General features: G+C 44.4%; 1 protein-coding gene across 1 annotated transcript; it reads left to right on the top strand.

The window, feature by feature from the left end:
* Positions 1-371: 371 nt before the first annotated feature.
* Positions 372-15,634, top strand: EI24 (EI24 autophagy associated transmembrane protein). The gene is made up of 11 exons (XM_032358681.1): positions 372-583; positions 3,143-3,255; positions 7,737-7,882; positions 8,326-8,386; positions 9,099-9,165; positions 9,681-9,805; positions 10,099-10,218; positions 10,578-10,689; positions 11,374-11,485; positions 12,091-12,165; positions 14,497-15,634. The coding sequence occupies exons 2-11, from the start codon at positions 3,214-3,216 to the stop codon at positions 14,657-14,659; spliced, it is 1,023 nt and encodes a 340-aa protein (XP_032214572.1). The 5' UTR covers positions 372-583; positions 3,143-3,213; the 3' UTR covers positions 14,660-15,634.
* Positions 15,635-17,707: the final 2,073 nt, after the last annotated feature.

Consider the following 17,707-nt stretch of genomic DNA (forward strand, 5'->3'; position numbering starts at 1 on the left):
TCCTGTTCTTCATGATCTTGACTTAAGCCTGTCGTTGCATAGTTCCCTTCGGTTTCAGAAAATCTCCAGCCAGATAAAGCAAGGTGACCTCTGTATTTTGTTCTCCTGTTAGACTTCCTAGGGTTTTAGAAGGACATGTAATTGCAGAAGTAAACCGACAGTGCAACGAACAGGACGAGAGCTCGAGCAGGACAATGAGGAAGGCGGTCCGGGAAGCGCCCAGCGCGGTCCTGGGCGTCCTTGGACGCGGCGTGGGAAGGGCGGGGTCGGCGCATGGACTGCATTTCCCAGGCTCCGCCGCCCCTCCTGGCCCCGCCCCCTCCGCCGCTGCGATCCCGCCCCCTCCACCCCACCCAGGGCTGCGCGGCGCGCCTCGGCTCGGCTCCTCTCGGCTCGGCGCCCGCCCGACTTCCCAGCGGCCCCGTGCGGCCCGGGCATGCCCAGTGCGGGCGCAGCGGCCCCGGCCCTGGGAGCGCCCGGGCGGGAGCTGGCGGCCGGGCGCGGAGGGTCTAAGAGGAGCCCACTGGGTCCGCGGTGGGCGAGGGGGCCGGTCGGGCCGGAGCCGCGGCGGCGGAGCGGCCGGGTAGGTGCAGACTGGCCGAACCAAGGCCACTGGCGCCGCGCAGCCGGCGCGCGGCTGGGGCCATGCGAGGCAGGGGCTGCGAGGGCGTGCGAGGGAAGGGAGGGCCCGAGCGCGGGAGTGCGTGGTTCTAGGCAGGGTTCTCGGGAGGGCACCCCTAGCAGGAAGGTACTGGCCCGATTCGGGCCAGGCGAGGCCGCGGGACGCAGTCCGCTGCCCCAGGTGCGGCGCATCTATGTTTAGCTGTGCGTGTGACCGGAGGTGAGCGTCCTCAGTACCTCGTGCACTGCTGGGTTGCGAGGGGAGACTGTGTTTCCGGTCGAAATTGGCAAGGAGCTACCGCGGAGACGGGTCCCAGCTGACCCGTGGACTTGAAGCAGTCCGTGAAGCCCTCGAGAGAAGCGAGGATGCTCAGCCTTTCTGCACCTGGTGTGGGCTAGAACAGCTTCCTGCTTTCCGGTCTTGGATTGGGTGGCTTAGAAATGGAAGGACAGGATTGTGCCTCAAGATTCTTCAGGAGTTCTGGTGACTATTAGGGATCTAAAGGCCACCTGTATCTCCAGGTTCAAGAGAAGTTGTCCATGGGGTGCTCGGGTTAAACAAACTCATTGCAAAGCTTGCGTAAGAAGTAGTCCCGACTGAGGGTTAGAACCACCAGGGTTTTTGAAGTTCGCAGTAGCCATTCATTTGCTGTCATCTTGGGCAAGCATTTAACTTCGGAGACTCAGTTCCTCCATCTATAAAGTGTTGAGAACCAGATGCATCTTATTTCCTTCCAGCTCAATAATAAAGTTCCCCCTGTGTGGTCTTAAATGGTGGCAAGTCCTATTTTTCTCCATGCCTCAGCTCTTTGTCAAACCGGGCAATTCACCAAGTATCCGTGAAGGAAGGCTGCTAGGGTCTCTATAGAATTGAAGTGACTTGTCCTTATACCGCCCCTTTAGGTCAGTAGGTAATCTGTCCCTTGTACGTTGGGAAGCCAGGTGTTAGTGGCCACAGGTCAGATAAAGTGTTAATGGCCACGGTTCCAATAACACAGCTGTTCTCCTTGACTAGAGCTGTGAGCGACTTGTCAGGGTCCTGTGAGAAATCCAGACCGAGTGATTAGCTTCCTCCAACTCCCAAGCTAGCTCAGTCTTTAGTGGGATTGGGTTTATATAGAGGTTACTATTTTTCAGTTTTAACATCTTCTATTCAAAAGACCTGTGAAGAATTTTAATATCCTTAATTTACAGAGGAGGCAGTAGCTGGTTAAGAGTGAATCCATGATAGGGCGCCTGGGTGGCTCAGTGGGTTAAGCCGCTGCCTTCGGCTCAGGTCATGATCTCAGGGTCCTGGGATCGAGTCCCGCATCGGGTTCTCTGCCTGCTTCCTCCTCTCTCTCTCTCTGCCTGCCTCTTTGCCTACTTGTGATCTCTCTGTGTCAAATGAATAAATAAAATCTTTAAAAAAAAAAAAAAAAAAAAAGAGTGAATCCATGATAATCTTAAGAAACTAGTATGGTGTATTGAGTAGTTACTAGTCACCTGATAGTGAGTTACCCGACCTTGAGGCGTTTTTAAGTGGGAGTATTCACAGAAGTTTCTGAACCCTAGAAACTTCTGTATCTGAAGTAATGGGTTTTGACCTTAGGAGCAGATGGTACATACAATGTTATGCAAGTTGCTTTCCTACTGCTTTAGTCCCTGCTCTTCTGGTTCTGGGTGGCAGTAGTCCAGTTGGGTCAAGGTACAGTTTGAAGTGGTTAAATGTGTGAGGGAAAAGGTGCTTATGTTTTGAAATTGGGAATTGGGAGTTTTATACAAGATGCTTGTGAAACTCTGTCATAATATTTGGAGCTGGGTTTTTTGTTTACGTGAGAATTACTTGAAATGAGAAAGCTGTAGTGTTTCAAGGAATGTTTATACACAAACTTTTTGGACCTAGTTTATATTCCACTGTTTTTGTATGCTTATTAAAATCGTGTGTGTGTGTGTGTGTGTGTGTGTGTGTGTATATATATGTATATATTTAAAGTTGGAAAACATGGGGAGGCCTATCTGATAGTCTAGGTGGGGTGGTTTCACATTGTATCTTAAGCTTACTTGTGTGCCAGAGGGCCCTGTGTGTGAAGTGCATATTTAGTAATTTTTGCCAGAACTTTTGTCTTGCTCTTATATTTTCATTCAGGCGTTTGAGGTTCTACATCAAGTATAACTACCGCTTACGAGGATACTGAGATGTAATTATCACTCATTTCCAAATCCTCAGCTATTTGGAATGTGTAGGAGGGATAGTTAGGGACATCAGGCCCAGAGAGCAGACTCTTGGTTCAAGGGCACATTTACCCCCACGTAAAAGTGAGGGTGGGAAGTGACTTAAAAATTGTATTGCTTTCAGGTTTCAGCAGTTATAGCTATACTTTCACTTAATTCCCTGGGTTAGTATCTGTGGAAGTGCCCAAATCTGTGCTCCCTGTAGAGATGTAAGTATGTGGAAAAGGTCCTTTTGTAGACATGTACATGAAGTAACTTACCTGTGAGATACCTATTTGTTGCCCCATTATGCTCCATCTGTTTCCAGGTCCTTCATGATGAAAGATTCTGAGATGCTTCTCTCTCCTCTGTGTAGCTGGTAGTTGGGGTGGTGAAGAGATGGCTGACAGTGTCAAAACCTTTCTCCAGGACCTTGCCAGGGTGAGTACCTCAATGTATCATCTCTTGATCTTTTTGTTGCAGGATCTGACTAGGAAATCTTTAGGTTTTGGCGGGGGGGGGGGGGGGGGGGGGTTGTTAACATTTGTTGGGTCCCTCACCTACAGGTTTTCATTCTCATCCACACTACACAGGAGATTAAGTATTTATCTTACGTCTTCCAGAAGCTTGGGAAAGCTATCTAGTGAGTGGTATCGGAACCTTGGTTAGTTTGACTCCAGAGCCTTTTTTCAAAATGCTTTCTATTTTGGAATAATTTGAGACTTAGAGAAAAGTTGCAGAATAGTTCAAAAGAGTTCCCCTATATCCTTCACCAGCATTATTTTATGTAACTGTGGTCCACTAGTCAAAATTAATAAGTGAACATTGATAGACTACTATTATCTGAACTACTTTACTCCTGTTTACATTACAGAACCTACTTTCCCTCCATTCTACGTGGTGCAAATGACGATGCACTATGAAAATGTCCCATAAAGATCTATTTAGGACTTAGTAACCCAAATTAACCAATAGCAGAAAATTCCGTCATAGTGGGTGTCTTAGGCTTACGGCCTAGTTGTAGCCTCTGTAGCTGTATCCTGGGAGCAGGGGGATCCTTTCTCAATGGGAATGCTCAAAAGTTTTTACTTTCAAATAAAAGAGGGGGAATTGAAGGACTATCTTAGAAGGGTCAAAAACACTTCGTGCAATGAAATCTACTTTTTAATTTAATTTAATTTAATTTTTTAAAATATTTTATTTATTTATTTGACAGACAGAGATCACAAGTAGGCAGAGGCAGGTGGGACGGGGGGGGGGGAAGCAGGCTCCCCACTAAGCAGAGAGCCCGATGTGGGGCTCGATCCTAGAACCCTGGGATCATGACCTGAGCTGAAGGCAGAGGCTTGAACCCACCGAGCCACCCAGGCACCCCTTTATTTTATTTTTTTGAGTTTTATTTATTTGAGAGACAGTGAGGGAATATGAGTGGGGGAGGGGCAGAGGGAGAACCAGACCCCCTCTGTTGAGCAGGGAGCCTGATGTGGGGGCTTGATCCCAGGACCCCGGCATCATGACCTCAGCCAAAGACAGATGCTTAACCAGCTGAGCCACCCAGCTGCTCCGAGATGTACTTTCAATACCTTTACCTCATCTTGCCATTCTGATGCTACAAAATTTCAACCCTGGATCAGTTCTACTATGTGCTGTTAATGTTAGTCTGCCCTAGTAGACTGTAAGCATCTTAGAGGTGGGGATCCTGTCATCATCCTAGCACATGTAAGGCCCTCAGCCATTTGACCTTCACTCCCTTAAATATTTAAACAATTTGTGGAAGATTTAGAAGTTCAAAGCAAAACAAAACTCTGCTCGTAGCTAAAACGATCAGGTGCGCACTGTGCCAATTTATGCTGTCTGTAGTTGGTTTGTCCCCACTTGGCCCTTTCTCATTTTCCTGTATCCTGGTGGTTAGCTTCAAAATTTGTAGTAGCTGGTAATAGGTAAAAATGCCATTCTTGAGTCCAGATTGGCCTTCACATCCAGAATGTCTTTTTCCTACCTACTCTCTTTGAGACTGAATATCCCAGTGCCACCGGTCTACTTTGGACATAAATCTGTTGTGGCACATACTTTAAACAATTTTTGTTGTTGTTTGGTTGTATACTTTTCCTGGTCGGTTACACGTTCCTCGAGCATTTTTGTATGACTGGTATCTAGCTCGTTGAGGATGCCTAATATGTGAGTGGAGGGATGGATGAAAGTAGTTTTTGGAACTGGTTGATAGGCAGTTCTGGGGTTTGTTTGTTTGTTTGTTTTTTTAAAGATTTTTTTTTTTTTTTTTTTGAGAGAGAGACAGTGAGAGAGAGCATGAGAAGCGAGAAGGTCAGAGGGAGAAGCAGACTCCCCATGGAGGTGGGAGCCCGATGCGGGACTCGATCCTGGGACTCCAGGACCGTGACCTGAGCCGAAGGCAGTTGCTTAACCAACTGAGCCACCCAGGCGCCCCGCAGTTCTGGGGTTTGTAGCACTAACTTTTCCACTGGCGGGGAAGTGCCTCTGTCACTGTCTTTATAGACTTAATCCTCTCTCTCTCCATAGAGTCTTTTTTTTTTTTAAGATTTTATTTATTTATTTGACAGACAGAGATCACAAGTAGGCAGAGAGGCAGGCAGAGAGAGAGGAGGAAGCAGGCTCCCCGCTGAGCAGAGAGCCTGATGTGGGGTTCGATCCCAGGATCCTGGGATCACGACCCGAGCCGAAGGCAGTGCTTAAGCACTGAGCCACCCAGGCGCCCCAAGAGTCTTTTTTTTTTTTTTTTTTAAGATTTTATTTATTTATTTGATAGAGAGAGATCACAAGTAGATGGAGAGGCAGGCAGAGAGAGAGAGAGAGATGGAAGCAGGCTCCCTGCTGAGCAGAGAGCCCGATGTGGGACTCGATCCCAGGACCCTGAGATCATGACCTGAGCCGAAGGCAGTGGCTTAACCCACTGAGCCACCCAGGCGCCCAAGTCTTTTTTTTTTTTTTAAAGATTTTATTTATTTATTAGAGAAATCACAAGCAGGCAGAGAGGCAGGCAGAGAGAGAGAGGGGGGAAGCAGGCTCCCTGCTGAGCAGAGAGCCCGATGTGGGACTCGATCCCAGGACTCTTGAGATCATGACCTGAGCCGAAGGCAGCGGCTTAACCCACTGAACCACCCAGGCGCTCCCCAAGAGTCTTTAAGGACATTCTTTCCTCCAGCACTACTACCATGTTGTTTCTGTCTTACGTGGCATGCTCTCATCCTCCAGCTGTTTACATCTTACAATGATGATTTCTTTGTCTTTCCCCAATTGTGGTCCAATAGAAACCAGTATTTAATTTGTCCTTGTATCCCTGGAGTTTAGTGCAGGTATAGGCACACTAGAGGTATTTAATTAATACGGAAAGAGTAGCAGAGGGCAGTAACCAGACTTTTGATAGTGTTAAGTGTGGAAGGATTCGAAAACCACTGTTTTGTTCCCATGTTATTGAGGCTTGGTTTGGGCAAGAATTGTAAATGGGTACTGAATCTCGGAGAGAGAAACTTAAATGAGCAGGATATTTGCCTGGTTGCAGTGGTGTCTGCCGCAGAGGGCCTACTAGTTGCAAGAGGAGAAATTTGCATCATACAATGGGGAAGCTGGATAGCGCCTTTACTGCGTATGTAAAGTAACAACGCCAGCAAAGGCAGACAGATGCCTTACTGTGCATCTAATATTTAGAAGGACACCTCAGCCCGTCTGTGATAGTCCTGCCAAAAATGGGTAGCCTGGGTCTAATTATGAGAAAATGGAAATTGAGGGAACCATGAAATAAGTAGCCTCTATATATACTTGAAGAAGAAAGATAGGCTGAAGAGATGTGTCTAATTAAAGGAGGCTAAGGAGATATGACAGTAAATGTGGCATGTGATTCTGAACTGATTTCTGACATATGCAGAGTAAACATGCTATAGAGGGCATTGTCAGGTCAAATGGAGAAACTGGAATATGGACTGGGGATTTAAAGTATTTCAGTATTAAATTTCTGGAATCAGTAACTTGTGGTTATAGAAAAGAATATCCCTCTAGGAATACACATTCTGGAGATGCCTGGGTGGCTCATTTGGTTAAGCACCTGCCTTCGGCTCGGGTCATGATCGCAGGGTCATGGGGTCGAGCCCCGCATTAGGGTCCCTGTTCGTCTGGGAGCCTGTTTCTCCCTCTCCCACTGCCACTGCCCTTGTTTGTGATCTCTCTCTGTCAAATAAATAAAATTAAAAAAAAAAATACACCTTTTCATATGGGGAAAATGTGTGTGTGTGTATGTAAATAAATTAATTTGCCACATTTATTATTAATTGGTAAATCTGGAGAAAGGATATTTGGAAGTTCTAGTCTTACAACTGCTGTAAATTTTGAATTACATCAAACTATCAAGGCTCCCTTAAGCCACACGGCAAAAATAAGTTCAGTGGTTTCCACTGTTATTTCACTTGAATGTATGTAACTTAGGAAAATCTTCTCTGATCCATAATCCTTCCTCTTTAAAATAATACCCTTGGGCACTTGAGTGGCTCAGTCTTTAACTGTCTGCCTTTGACTCAGATCAAGATCCCAGGGTCTTTTTTTTTTTTAAATATTTTATTTATTTATTTGAGAGAGAGACAGAGAGAACATGAGCAAGGAGAAGGTCAAAGGGAGAAGCAGACTTCCCATGGAGCTGGGAGCCTGATGTGGGACTCGATCCTGGGACTCCAGGACTGTGACCTGAGCCGAAGGCAGTCATCCAACCAACTGAGCCACCCAGGCGCCCCAAGATCCCAGGGTCTTGAGATCGAGCCCCACATCAGGCTCCCTGCTCAGCCAGGCACCTGCTTCTTTCTCACACTCCCCCTGCTTGTATTCCCTCTCTCCTATCTCTATCTCTCTGTGTCAAATAAATAAAATGTTTGAAAGAAAAATAATACCCTTGTCTATAGGGAATCAAAGACTCCATCTGGGGAATTTGTACCATCTCAAAGCTAGATGCTCGGATTCAGCAAAAGAGAGAAGAGCAGCGTCGAAGAAGGGCAAGCAGTGTCCTGGCACAGAGGAGAGCCCAAAGTATAGAAAGGAAGCAAGAGAGGTAAGGAGTGGGGTCTGATATTGGAAAATATCCGAGGGGGAGGGACTTCAGGAAGTGACTAGTCCTTAGTATAGAATTAGGACCCTGTATAGTCACTTGGAGTTTCAGTACCCCATTATTTGCTCTTTATGTTTTTTTCCCAAAAAATTGTTACAAGAGACTCCCCCCTCTCCCTCCACATTGAGTTAAACTAGGGTCTAGCAATCATGCTTGCTCAGTGTCTTGGCATTTTAAAAAGACAGAATGGTGAATTGAGAACCACAAAAAAAAAGTCTGCTTCTCTAGAATTTTTAGCCTTTTCTCATTGAGACTAGGAGAACATTGGAAGAATAACAGGTGCTAGGAGAATAATGGTAATCAACAAAATGTCTAAGGTGGGGAGTGACTGAGGTTATGGAATAGCCTGTGTACCTTACGAGCTGAATACATGTGGTCTTTTCCAGTGAGCCACGTATTGTTAGTAGAATTTTCCAGTGCTGTGCTTGGAATGGTGGAGTATTCTGGGTAAGTTCTTTTCCTTAAATGCCAGGTGCCTTATCTTCAGATTGTTGCTATTATTAATAGTTCTCAACCCCTGTCTTGAAACTGAGACAACTAGCTTTCCTATGGTGATACATGCTGAAGACCGTAACTGAGGAGTCTATGCCCCAGTGGTGATTTTATTCCCACACAAAGAACTCTTGTATGTAAATGTCAAGGATAACCCTAAATATGCATGTTTTAATTTATTTATTTTACTTTTTGAGAGAGAACACAAGTGTGGGGCAGAGAGAAAGGTTGAGAGAATCTCAAAATTGGCTCCATGCCCATTGCGGAGCCCAACACAGGTCTTGATCCCATGACCCTGAAACCATAACCTAAGCTGAAATCAAGAGTCAGACATTTAACTGACTGAGCCACGTAGGCCCCTCTACACCTTTATTTTTAGGGTGGCTCAGCCGTTAGGCATCTGCCTTCGGCTCAGGTCATGATGCCAGGATCCTGGGATTGAGCCCCTCATCAGCCTCCCTGCTTGGTGGGAAGCCTGCTTCTCTCTCTCCCACTTCCCCCTCGCTAGTGTTCCTTCTCTCTCTCTGTCTGTCTGTTGCTGTCAAATAAATAAATAGATAGGTAAGATAGGTAAGTACCTCTGTCTGGAAAGTAATGACACTGAAACTTGGAGCACTTGTTTTAAGGAAGAGCTTTTAATGTTTACTTGATTACTTCTTTCCTTTAGTTAAGTCTCCTCTTGTTCTATCGAGTGTTTATTCCTGTACTACAGTCGGTGACAGCCCAAATTATTGGTAAGTATAGGCATTGCTGCATGCCATCTGCCTGGGCTGGGGGTGGGAGGTATATCCCTGTCTCTCTCAGTTTGTTGAACCCTTCTGTGTACCAGGAGCTTTAGATGTTTTTAGCTCAAGCCTCTCAACAACCCTTTGAGTGGGTACTGTTACAGAGAGCTTTATTATGGGTGAGGAAATAGAAATTAGTTATTGAGGTTAAACCATTAGTAAGTGGCAGAGCTGGGATAGAAACCCACATAGTTTCCTGCATAGCCTGTGCTGTTGGAGCACTGTGACATCTCGGTCACCATCAGTAAGCCGCACAGATGGCTCCTCTGACTTAGAGCTGCAGCTAAAGACTGGTGTGTGTCCGAAAAGGAAAACTACCTGAAGTCGGTATGGTGATGCACTGGCAAGAAACCTAGCTGGGGGGTGAGGGAGGAGAGTCACCACCTAGGGGTTCCATATTTGGTCTTTTTTGTTTTTCATTTCTTCAGTTAAACTGACAACTCTTTTTTTCCCCTTTTTTTCAGGTGATCCATCACTACATGGAGATGTTTGGTCGTGGCTGGAATTCTTCCTTACGTCCATTTTCAGTGCTCTCTGGGTGCTCCCTCTGTTTGTGCTTAGCAAAGTTGTAAATGCCATTTGGTTTCAAGTAGGTCCATGGTGGAATGGAGTCTGGGTCCTGCAGCATGATGGAGTTGATGGGTGGCAGGTTTTAGCTTGTGGTTCGTGGCCGTACATGGAGTACTTTCATAGCCTGAACCTTCTCGCTGCTGATCTTTGTGCTCTTGTAAAATGGAATTAGGTCTCAGGTCACAAAGCCTCTCATTACCAAATGTCCAGGAGCTTTTTGTCACCTGGCAGATCTCGTGGTAAACCTTAACATTGGGGATGGTGGTGAAGCCATCTTACTCATGTTTTGATGAGCTACTTTCTCTGTTACAGGACATAGCTGACCTGGCGTTTGAGGTGTCAGGGAGGAAGCCTCACCCATTCCCTAGTGTCAGCAAAATAATTGCTGACATGCTCTTCAACCTTTTGCTGCAGGCTCTTTTCCTCATCCAGGTGAGACTGGCCTTCTGGGTACATGGGCAAGTTTTGAAAAATGGTTCACTAAAGGGAGCGCCACAAAGCTAGGGTATTGCCTATATGCTGGGGCAGATAAGCTTGATGGGATGTAATGATTTTTAAATCACTTTTTCACAGAAACAACTGGAAAATTTAAAAATCGTGAAATAATAAGCAGTACAAATTTACCTCCTCTTCCCTGCCCACGGGCATTCTCCACTCTCTCGCTGTTGAGAAACTTGAGGCGCATCTGTGAGGCTGTTTATACAGGTGTGGGGGGGTGACTCACAGTGGCAGGTGAAGAGTGTTCGGTCTCTGAAGCTTTGGGATTAAGATTTTCCATATTTGTTCTTTAGGGGATGTTTGTGAGTCTCTTTCCCATCCACCTTGTTGGTCAGCTGGTTAGTCTTCTGCATATGTCCCTTCTCTACTCACTGTACTGCTTTGAATATCGTTGGTTCAATAAAGGTGAGTCCGTGTAAAGAATCTTAGAAGTAGGAGGTCTAGTTTAGAAATGCTGCCAAGCAGTTTTCATGAACTGTTCCAATATTTAGGCCCTTGGTAAACCATCTTTGGAAGGAAGTAGCCTCTTTGGCAAGAGGGAGTTTACACTTGGCTTAGAGGGTTTAACCCATAACTTTGATGCTGGGGGAATATGGCAATGTAACATTACCTTCATGGTGCTTAATGTGATGTAGCTCTACCTGAGTCATATAGTGGCATAAAGGAGCACACATTTTCCTAAATTTGAGAAATTCATTTGGTGTCAGTGCTTTCATATTCTCTGGGGGATATTTTAAAGACTTTGGCATCTTTGTACAGGTATCTGTGGTTGGAAGAGGTTAATTGATTTCTAGAGAATGGCTGCCTTTTTATTTGATACCTTGATTTGTTTGAGACTGATCATGACAGAGCATGCTGTTGTAATTCATAATTCTTAGCAGGTTTGAAATTGTGATTATTGAATTGAAAAACTTCTCACAGAAGCTTTATATCGTATTTGGACAATTCTAGTTTACATGTTTAACTGTTCCAAATAACAGACTTGTACCTAAAACTCAAACCTCAAATAATTTGTCTATCGTGTTTAGTCATTTGATAAGAGGAAGTAAGCAATCTTACTAATTAATTTTATTGGCCGTCTTGTTTTAGGAATTGAAATGCACCAGCGGTTGTCAAACATAGAAAGGAATTGGCCTTACTACTTTGGATTTGGCTTGCCCTTGGCTTTCCTCACAGCAATGCAGTCCTCGTACATTATCAGGTAGTTTGGTGAGAGGGACTTGATGGGGACTAGTAAAATACTCAGTGTAGAGAGCATCTTCTGTATGCCTGGTTTTACGGTAGGCATTTTCTGTTCTTATTTGTCCATCAGGAGGTCTGTAGACGTTTTTCTCCTTGACAGATAGTCCAGACATTTGTCAGTTAGCATTAAAATCTTGTCTGCATGATCCTAAATGCCTTATTCTTTTTTTTTTTAAATTTTCTAAAAAGATTTTATTTATTTATTTGACAGACAGAGATCACAAGTAGGCAGAGAGGCAGGCGGGTGTGGGGGGAAGCAGGCTCCCTGCTGAACAGAGAGCCCGAGACCCTGAGATCATGATCTGAGCCGAAGATAGAGGCTTAATTAATCCACTGAGCCACCCAGGTGCCCCCTAAATGCCTTATTCTTTTATGTTGCCTCCCGGGGCAGAGTTTACCATAGCCAGTGCTTAGGAAAACAACATTTTTTTAAAGATGTGTTTGATAGATTATGGTTTCCTCAAGCCATGATGTTAGCTCTGGAGGCAAGGGAACTCTGGGTTTCTAATCTCTTTTCCAAAGTCATGGCTGTCATGAAGGTGATTATTTCTCTTCTGTTTACAGTGGCTGCCTCTTCTCTATCCTATTTCCTCTATTCATTATCAGCGCCAATGAAGCAAAGACCCCTGGCAAAGCATAGTAAGTACTAGCCAGTATCAGCTAAAATGTAGTAAGCTGTCTCTCTGTAAAGGATCATGACTATAATCTCACTATTACAGGAATGAGACTTAAAAAAAAAATAAATTTTTTACATTGTAGGAAAGTGTTAATATACACTGTGTATGATGAGAGAAAAACACTTGGAATATATCCCCTAATTTTTCCCAGGCATATATGCACATATATTTAAAAAAATGATGCTGTTATACATATTATTAAAATTCAACAATTCACTGAAGATAGGGCAATGTAAACACTTGTAGTGAAACCCATTTTTATAAGAATGGCCAACTTTTCATAGTAGATCATGTGATCTGGCTGCATGAGTTTATTGATACTGATAGTAAAACAAAGTATTTCTTTCTTTTTTTTAACAAAGTATTTCTTAATATTTATTTGAGCAAGAGCATGAGCTGGGGGGAAGAGACAAAGGGAGAGGGAGAAGCATATTCCCTTCTGAGCAGGGAGCCCAATATGCGACTTGATCCCAGGACCCTGAGATCATGACCTGAGCCAAAGGCAGATGCTTAACCACCTGGGCCACCCACATGCCCCAAAAGAAAGTTTTTTTTTGTTTTTTTTTTTTAAGATTTTATTTATTTATTTGACAGAGAGGGAGAGATCACAAGTAGGCAGAGAGGCAGGCAGAGAAAAAAGAGGGGAGGAAGCAGGCTCCCTGCTGAGTGGAGAGCCTGATGTGGGCTCCATCCCAGGATCCCAAGATCATGACCTGAGCGAAAGGCAAAGGCTTAACCCACTGAGCCACCCAGATACCCCAAAACAAAGTATTTTAAAATAAATCTTTAGTGGGGTGCTTGGATGGCACAGCCAGGTCAGTGTCTGACTTTTGAATTTTGGTTCAGATCATGATCTCAGTGTCGTGAGATTGGGCCTCATGCTGAGCACAGAGCCTTCTGGGATTCCCTCTCCCTTTTCCTCTGACCTTCCCCTGCCACGTGAGCATTTATTCCTTTGTGTATACATGCTCTCTCTCTAGAAACAATAAAAAATTGTAAAAAATGAAGTGAATCTTTAGCAATAATAATAATAGCACTCCTAAAGATTTGCCATTTTAAAAAAAGTTTAATCTTTGATCAATTTTGGTTAAGTCAGTGAGGATACATGTATTAGACATTTCAGATCTGTTTCGGGTGTTTACTTGCTCTTGCTACCCACCAGTGCTTAGTGTAATGGCAGTCTCTGGTGTAACTGGCTTTCCCTTGAAACTCTTGAAAACGAAGCACATGTAGTATATGATATCTTAAGACATAGCTTGAGGTTTATAAACAGCTATAGAAAAGTATTTCTATACTGCAAGCTGGTGCAGCCACTCTGGAAAACAGTATGGAGGTTCCTCAAAAAGTTAAAAATAGAGCTACCCTGTGGCCCAGCAATTGCATTACTGGGTATTTACCCCAAAGATACAAATATAGTGATCTATATTTGCACCCCAATGTTTACAGCAGCAATGTCCACAATAGAGAAACTATAGAAAGAGCCTAGATATCCATCAGCAGATGAATGGATTAAAGAGGATGTGGTGTATATGTATGTATGTGTGTGTGTGTATATATATATGTGTGTACACATAAACACACACACACACACACAGGAATATTAAGCAGCCATCAAAAATGAAATCTTGCCATTTGTGGCGACATGGATGGAACTAGAGGATATTAGGCTAAAGCAAAATAACTAAGTCAGAAAGACAGTTATAATATGATCTCACTGATACGAGGAATTTGAGAAACAAGACAGAGGATCATAGGGGAAGAAAGGAAGAAATGAAAGATTAAACCAGAGAGGGATACAAACCATAAGGGACTCTTAATCTCAGGAAACAGACTGAGGGTTGCTGGAGGAGAGGGGGATGGGAGGGATCAGGTGGCTCAGGTGGTGGACATTGGGGAGGGTATGTGCTGTGGTGAGTGCTGTGAATTATGTAAGACTGATGAATCACAGACGCATACCCCAAAACAAATAATACATTATATGTTAATTAAAAAATAATAAAGTACCTCTCTAATCAGAATCAATGTTAATGTAACTTCATTTCCTCTGAGCCTTCATACTTCAAATAGCGATTCCATTGCACTCATAACAGCAGCCAGACCCAGCGCCTTTTTAAGCGGCTGCCTGTTATCCCATGTGTTTAATATTTGTATGGTGCTTCCTTGATCAAATTTCAGTTGTCTCTTTTTCCCCTGTGTCATTTTAAATATAACGTAGTCAAGTACATTGTCAAGTAATTAAAACATTAGGTTTGATCAATTGGGGAGCTAACAGGTCGGGTCTCTTGCCTTTCAGCCTTTTCCAGCTGCGCCTCTTCTCCTTGGTGGTTTTCTTAAGCAACAGACTTTTCCACAAGACGGTCTACCTGCAGTCCGCACTGAGTAGCTCAACGTCTGCAGAGAAATTCCCTTCACCACATCCATCTCCTGCCAAACTGAAGGCTGCTGCAGGCCACTGAGTTGCCTGCCATCCAGAGGGGATGGGTGGGATTGGAAGGAGGCCGTAGGAGCTCTTTTCCTTGTCCCCTCCTCTACCAGGGAAGGCAGGACCCGTTCTGCCAAGGGCCCTCTGCGTATTCCCTTCTCTCTGAGGAATTGGGATTTTTGTCTGGTGCGCTTAAGGCAGAATCTTCCTGACACCAGTGTGTGGATTTTTAACACCGGTGAGTCTGAGCGGACCACAGGTTTTTCTGTAGCTCTTTTCTAGCACTTGCCAGCCCCCGTGCCTGGACTGATTGGAATACTATTTTTGTCCCTGTGCCATTGACCCTTCCAGCTCCCCATCCTGCCTTCCACCACCCTCGGATGAATGGATTTTGTAATCCTAGCTGTCGTATTTTGTGGACCTGTTTTTGTTTGTTGTTTTTCTGTGAAGCACATATATTGGATGTGGGAGGTAAAGGAGTATCTCATTTGCTCCCGATCACTCCCTTTATAGCCATCACTGTCTGTTGTTTCTTGTAACTCAGGTTAGATTTTGGTCTCTCTTGCTCCACTGCAAAAAAACAAGCCTGAAGAGATGGGACAGGAGGAAAGACCTCACAGCCAGATCTGCTGGGTTTTGAGGAGTGATTTTCTTTCTTCCCCTTGAAGGGGAAAAGGCTTTTTTCACTGGTACATTTAAAGTTCCCCAGCTAAAGGGAGGTACCAGTTCTGGACAAGTGCCACTGCAACACCGAGTGCTCAGAGAACCCGAACTTGGAACTCTGAAGGTCGGAAGTGTACTGTTGGCCACTGCCGGGTCTGTCTGGTATTTCAAAGGAATATTGGGTGCTGCAAATAGGAACTGAAGGGGTAAACTTATTAAACCCATTAAGTCTGCAATCGGTTGGTGTTTTCCTGTCACTTTAAAGAGACTAAATATGGGGGGGCGCAGATGTCAAACCACTTGTCCAATTTTAAAATGTCACAATTAAATGTGAGCTGGTTTCCGACAAGCGTGTAATGGTTGAATTTTAAAAACAGCACCCTGTGAGATGTTAAAAAGGTTAAGTGGAACACATGACTTTGGCTTGGACAATTTGATTGTAGTTTTGAGAGATTAGTCCTGAAAAATGTTCCCTGAGGAAGTATGGATTATTTGATTATAATCATATTTACATCTTAAAATAGAATTGGGAATTGTTTTAAAGCCCATATGTATGTCCGCTGTGTATTCACAAAGGGAGAGAGAGCTTTCAGGTTTCAGTGTACTGAACATTTGCATGAGGGAAGAGATTAGACATATGGTTAACAGAAACCCACATTTTAGCTGCCTGAAATTTGCATTTGTACCAACTAAGCTGGTTTCAGTTTAGAAGGGTGAGGGGTTAAGTGGATAAAGGCCCATGATTTTTTTTTTTTTTTTAAAGATTTTATTTGTTTATTTGAGAGAGATCACAAGTAGGCAGAGAGGCAGGCAGGGAGGGAGAGAGAGAGAGAGAGAGGAGGAAGCAGGCTCCCCGCTGAGCAGAGAGCCCAATGCTGGACTCGATCCTAGGACCCTGAGATCATGACCCAAGCCGAAGGCAGAGGCTTAACCCACTGAGCCACCCAGGCGCCCCAAAGGCCCCTGATTTTTATCCAGTGCTGTAACTAGCTATAGAAGATGACTCAGGGCGCCTCGTTGGCTCAGTGGGTTGAAGCCTCTGCCCTCGGCTCCGGTCATGATCCCAGGGTCCTGGGATCGAGCCCCGAATCGGGGTCTCTGCTCAGTGGGGAGCCTGCTTCCCCCTCTGTCTCTCTGCCTACTTGTAATCTCTGTCTCTCAAATACATTAAAAAAAAATTTTTTTTTTTAATGCTCAAAGTCGGAAGTGAGGAATCTGCAAAATTTTATGAGTGTTATCGAAAGACCAAGCCTGTACGAAGGATGGATTGGGCATACCTACAGTAGAAATCAGGCAGTCATTTCAGATGAGATGTCCATAAAAGCACCAGGGAGGTGGGTAGGACATTAGGAGCAAAGGGAGAGCAGGCTCCATTTTTGCTGAGTTCAGACTGGCAATTGGAGGTAAACCGTAACAAAGGGAGGGAGATTGTATTGCTAAACATGAGAGAGCGTGAGTTTTAACCATGCAACCAGTAGGATCTAAGGTAGCCTGTTCATAAAAGTTCTTTTCAGGGAGAGGCATCAGCTTGAACAGGCATACGGGATTCAAAACACTGCCCTTGTATCCCACCTAGAGCTCAGTTGTCCATGACAGCAATCGAAAAATTGGAAAGTGTATACTTCAGACCCAAGTACGTTTGCTGAGTCTGTTGGAAACTTTTAAGTGGACAGATTCACATACTGACTTGTTAATTGCTCTACACTTAGGAGGCAAGATAAAGTTGAAGAGGAATTGTGACAGACTGGAGCAAACCCAGAAGAGGACAGCCAGGGGCTAGAGGTTTTTGAACTGCCTTAAAAGAATTTCAGGTGTGGGAATAAAAAGGCAACTACAGTTGTCTGTTCACTGTCCATTCATTTTCCATCCTCTTGTATTTTCTGATTAGCCCCCATCAAGACTCCTCTGGTAAAAGCTATCAGCTCAGTAGTACAATGGAATAGACCTTTCCCTCCTTCCCGTTAACACTCCTATGCTATATGACCCACAGAAGTTAAAAGGACTTTTAAACCGTTAACCGACTTGAGGTCAGTGTAACATGCCTTTTAAACAATGACAGCTGTGCATCAGTGAAGTATTTTGGATGGATTAACGTGAGTCCATAGAGCAAGTCAGGGATCAAGTAGGGGAATGGATGACTTCATCGTGTAACATTGAAGTGCCTTCTCTGTTGGGCATTTTGCAAAGGATTGGGAATTCAGAGGTGAACCAGAAAGATGATTAGTGTCCTCTTGGACCTAACAGCACAGTGAGGGAGAGTGGCAAGTGATGAAGCAAATTTTTTAAAATAACATTCAAACAGCTACTAGTTTCCATTTCCATTCCCATTCCCACTACTTTTCAAAGCTAGACAAAACATTGGATTTCAGGGAACCTCAGCAAGGTGAGAGGTTAGGTTAGGCCACTGTACATTCAGCTT

This window comes from Mustela erminea, chromosome 9, assembly GCF_009829155.1.
Source record: "Mustela erminea isolate mMusErm1 chromosome 9, mMusErm1.Pri, whole genome shotgun sequence".
Classification (NCBI taxonomy): Eukaryota; Metazoa; Chordata; class Mammalia; order Carnivora; family Mustelidae; genus Mustela; species Mustela erminea.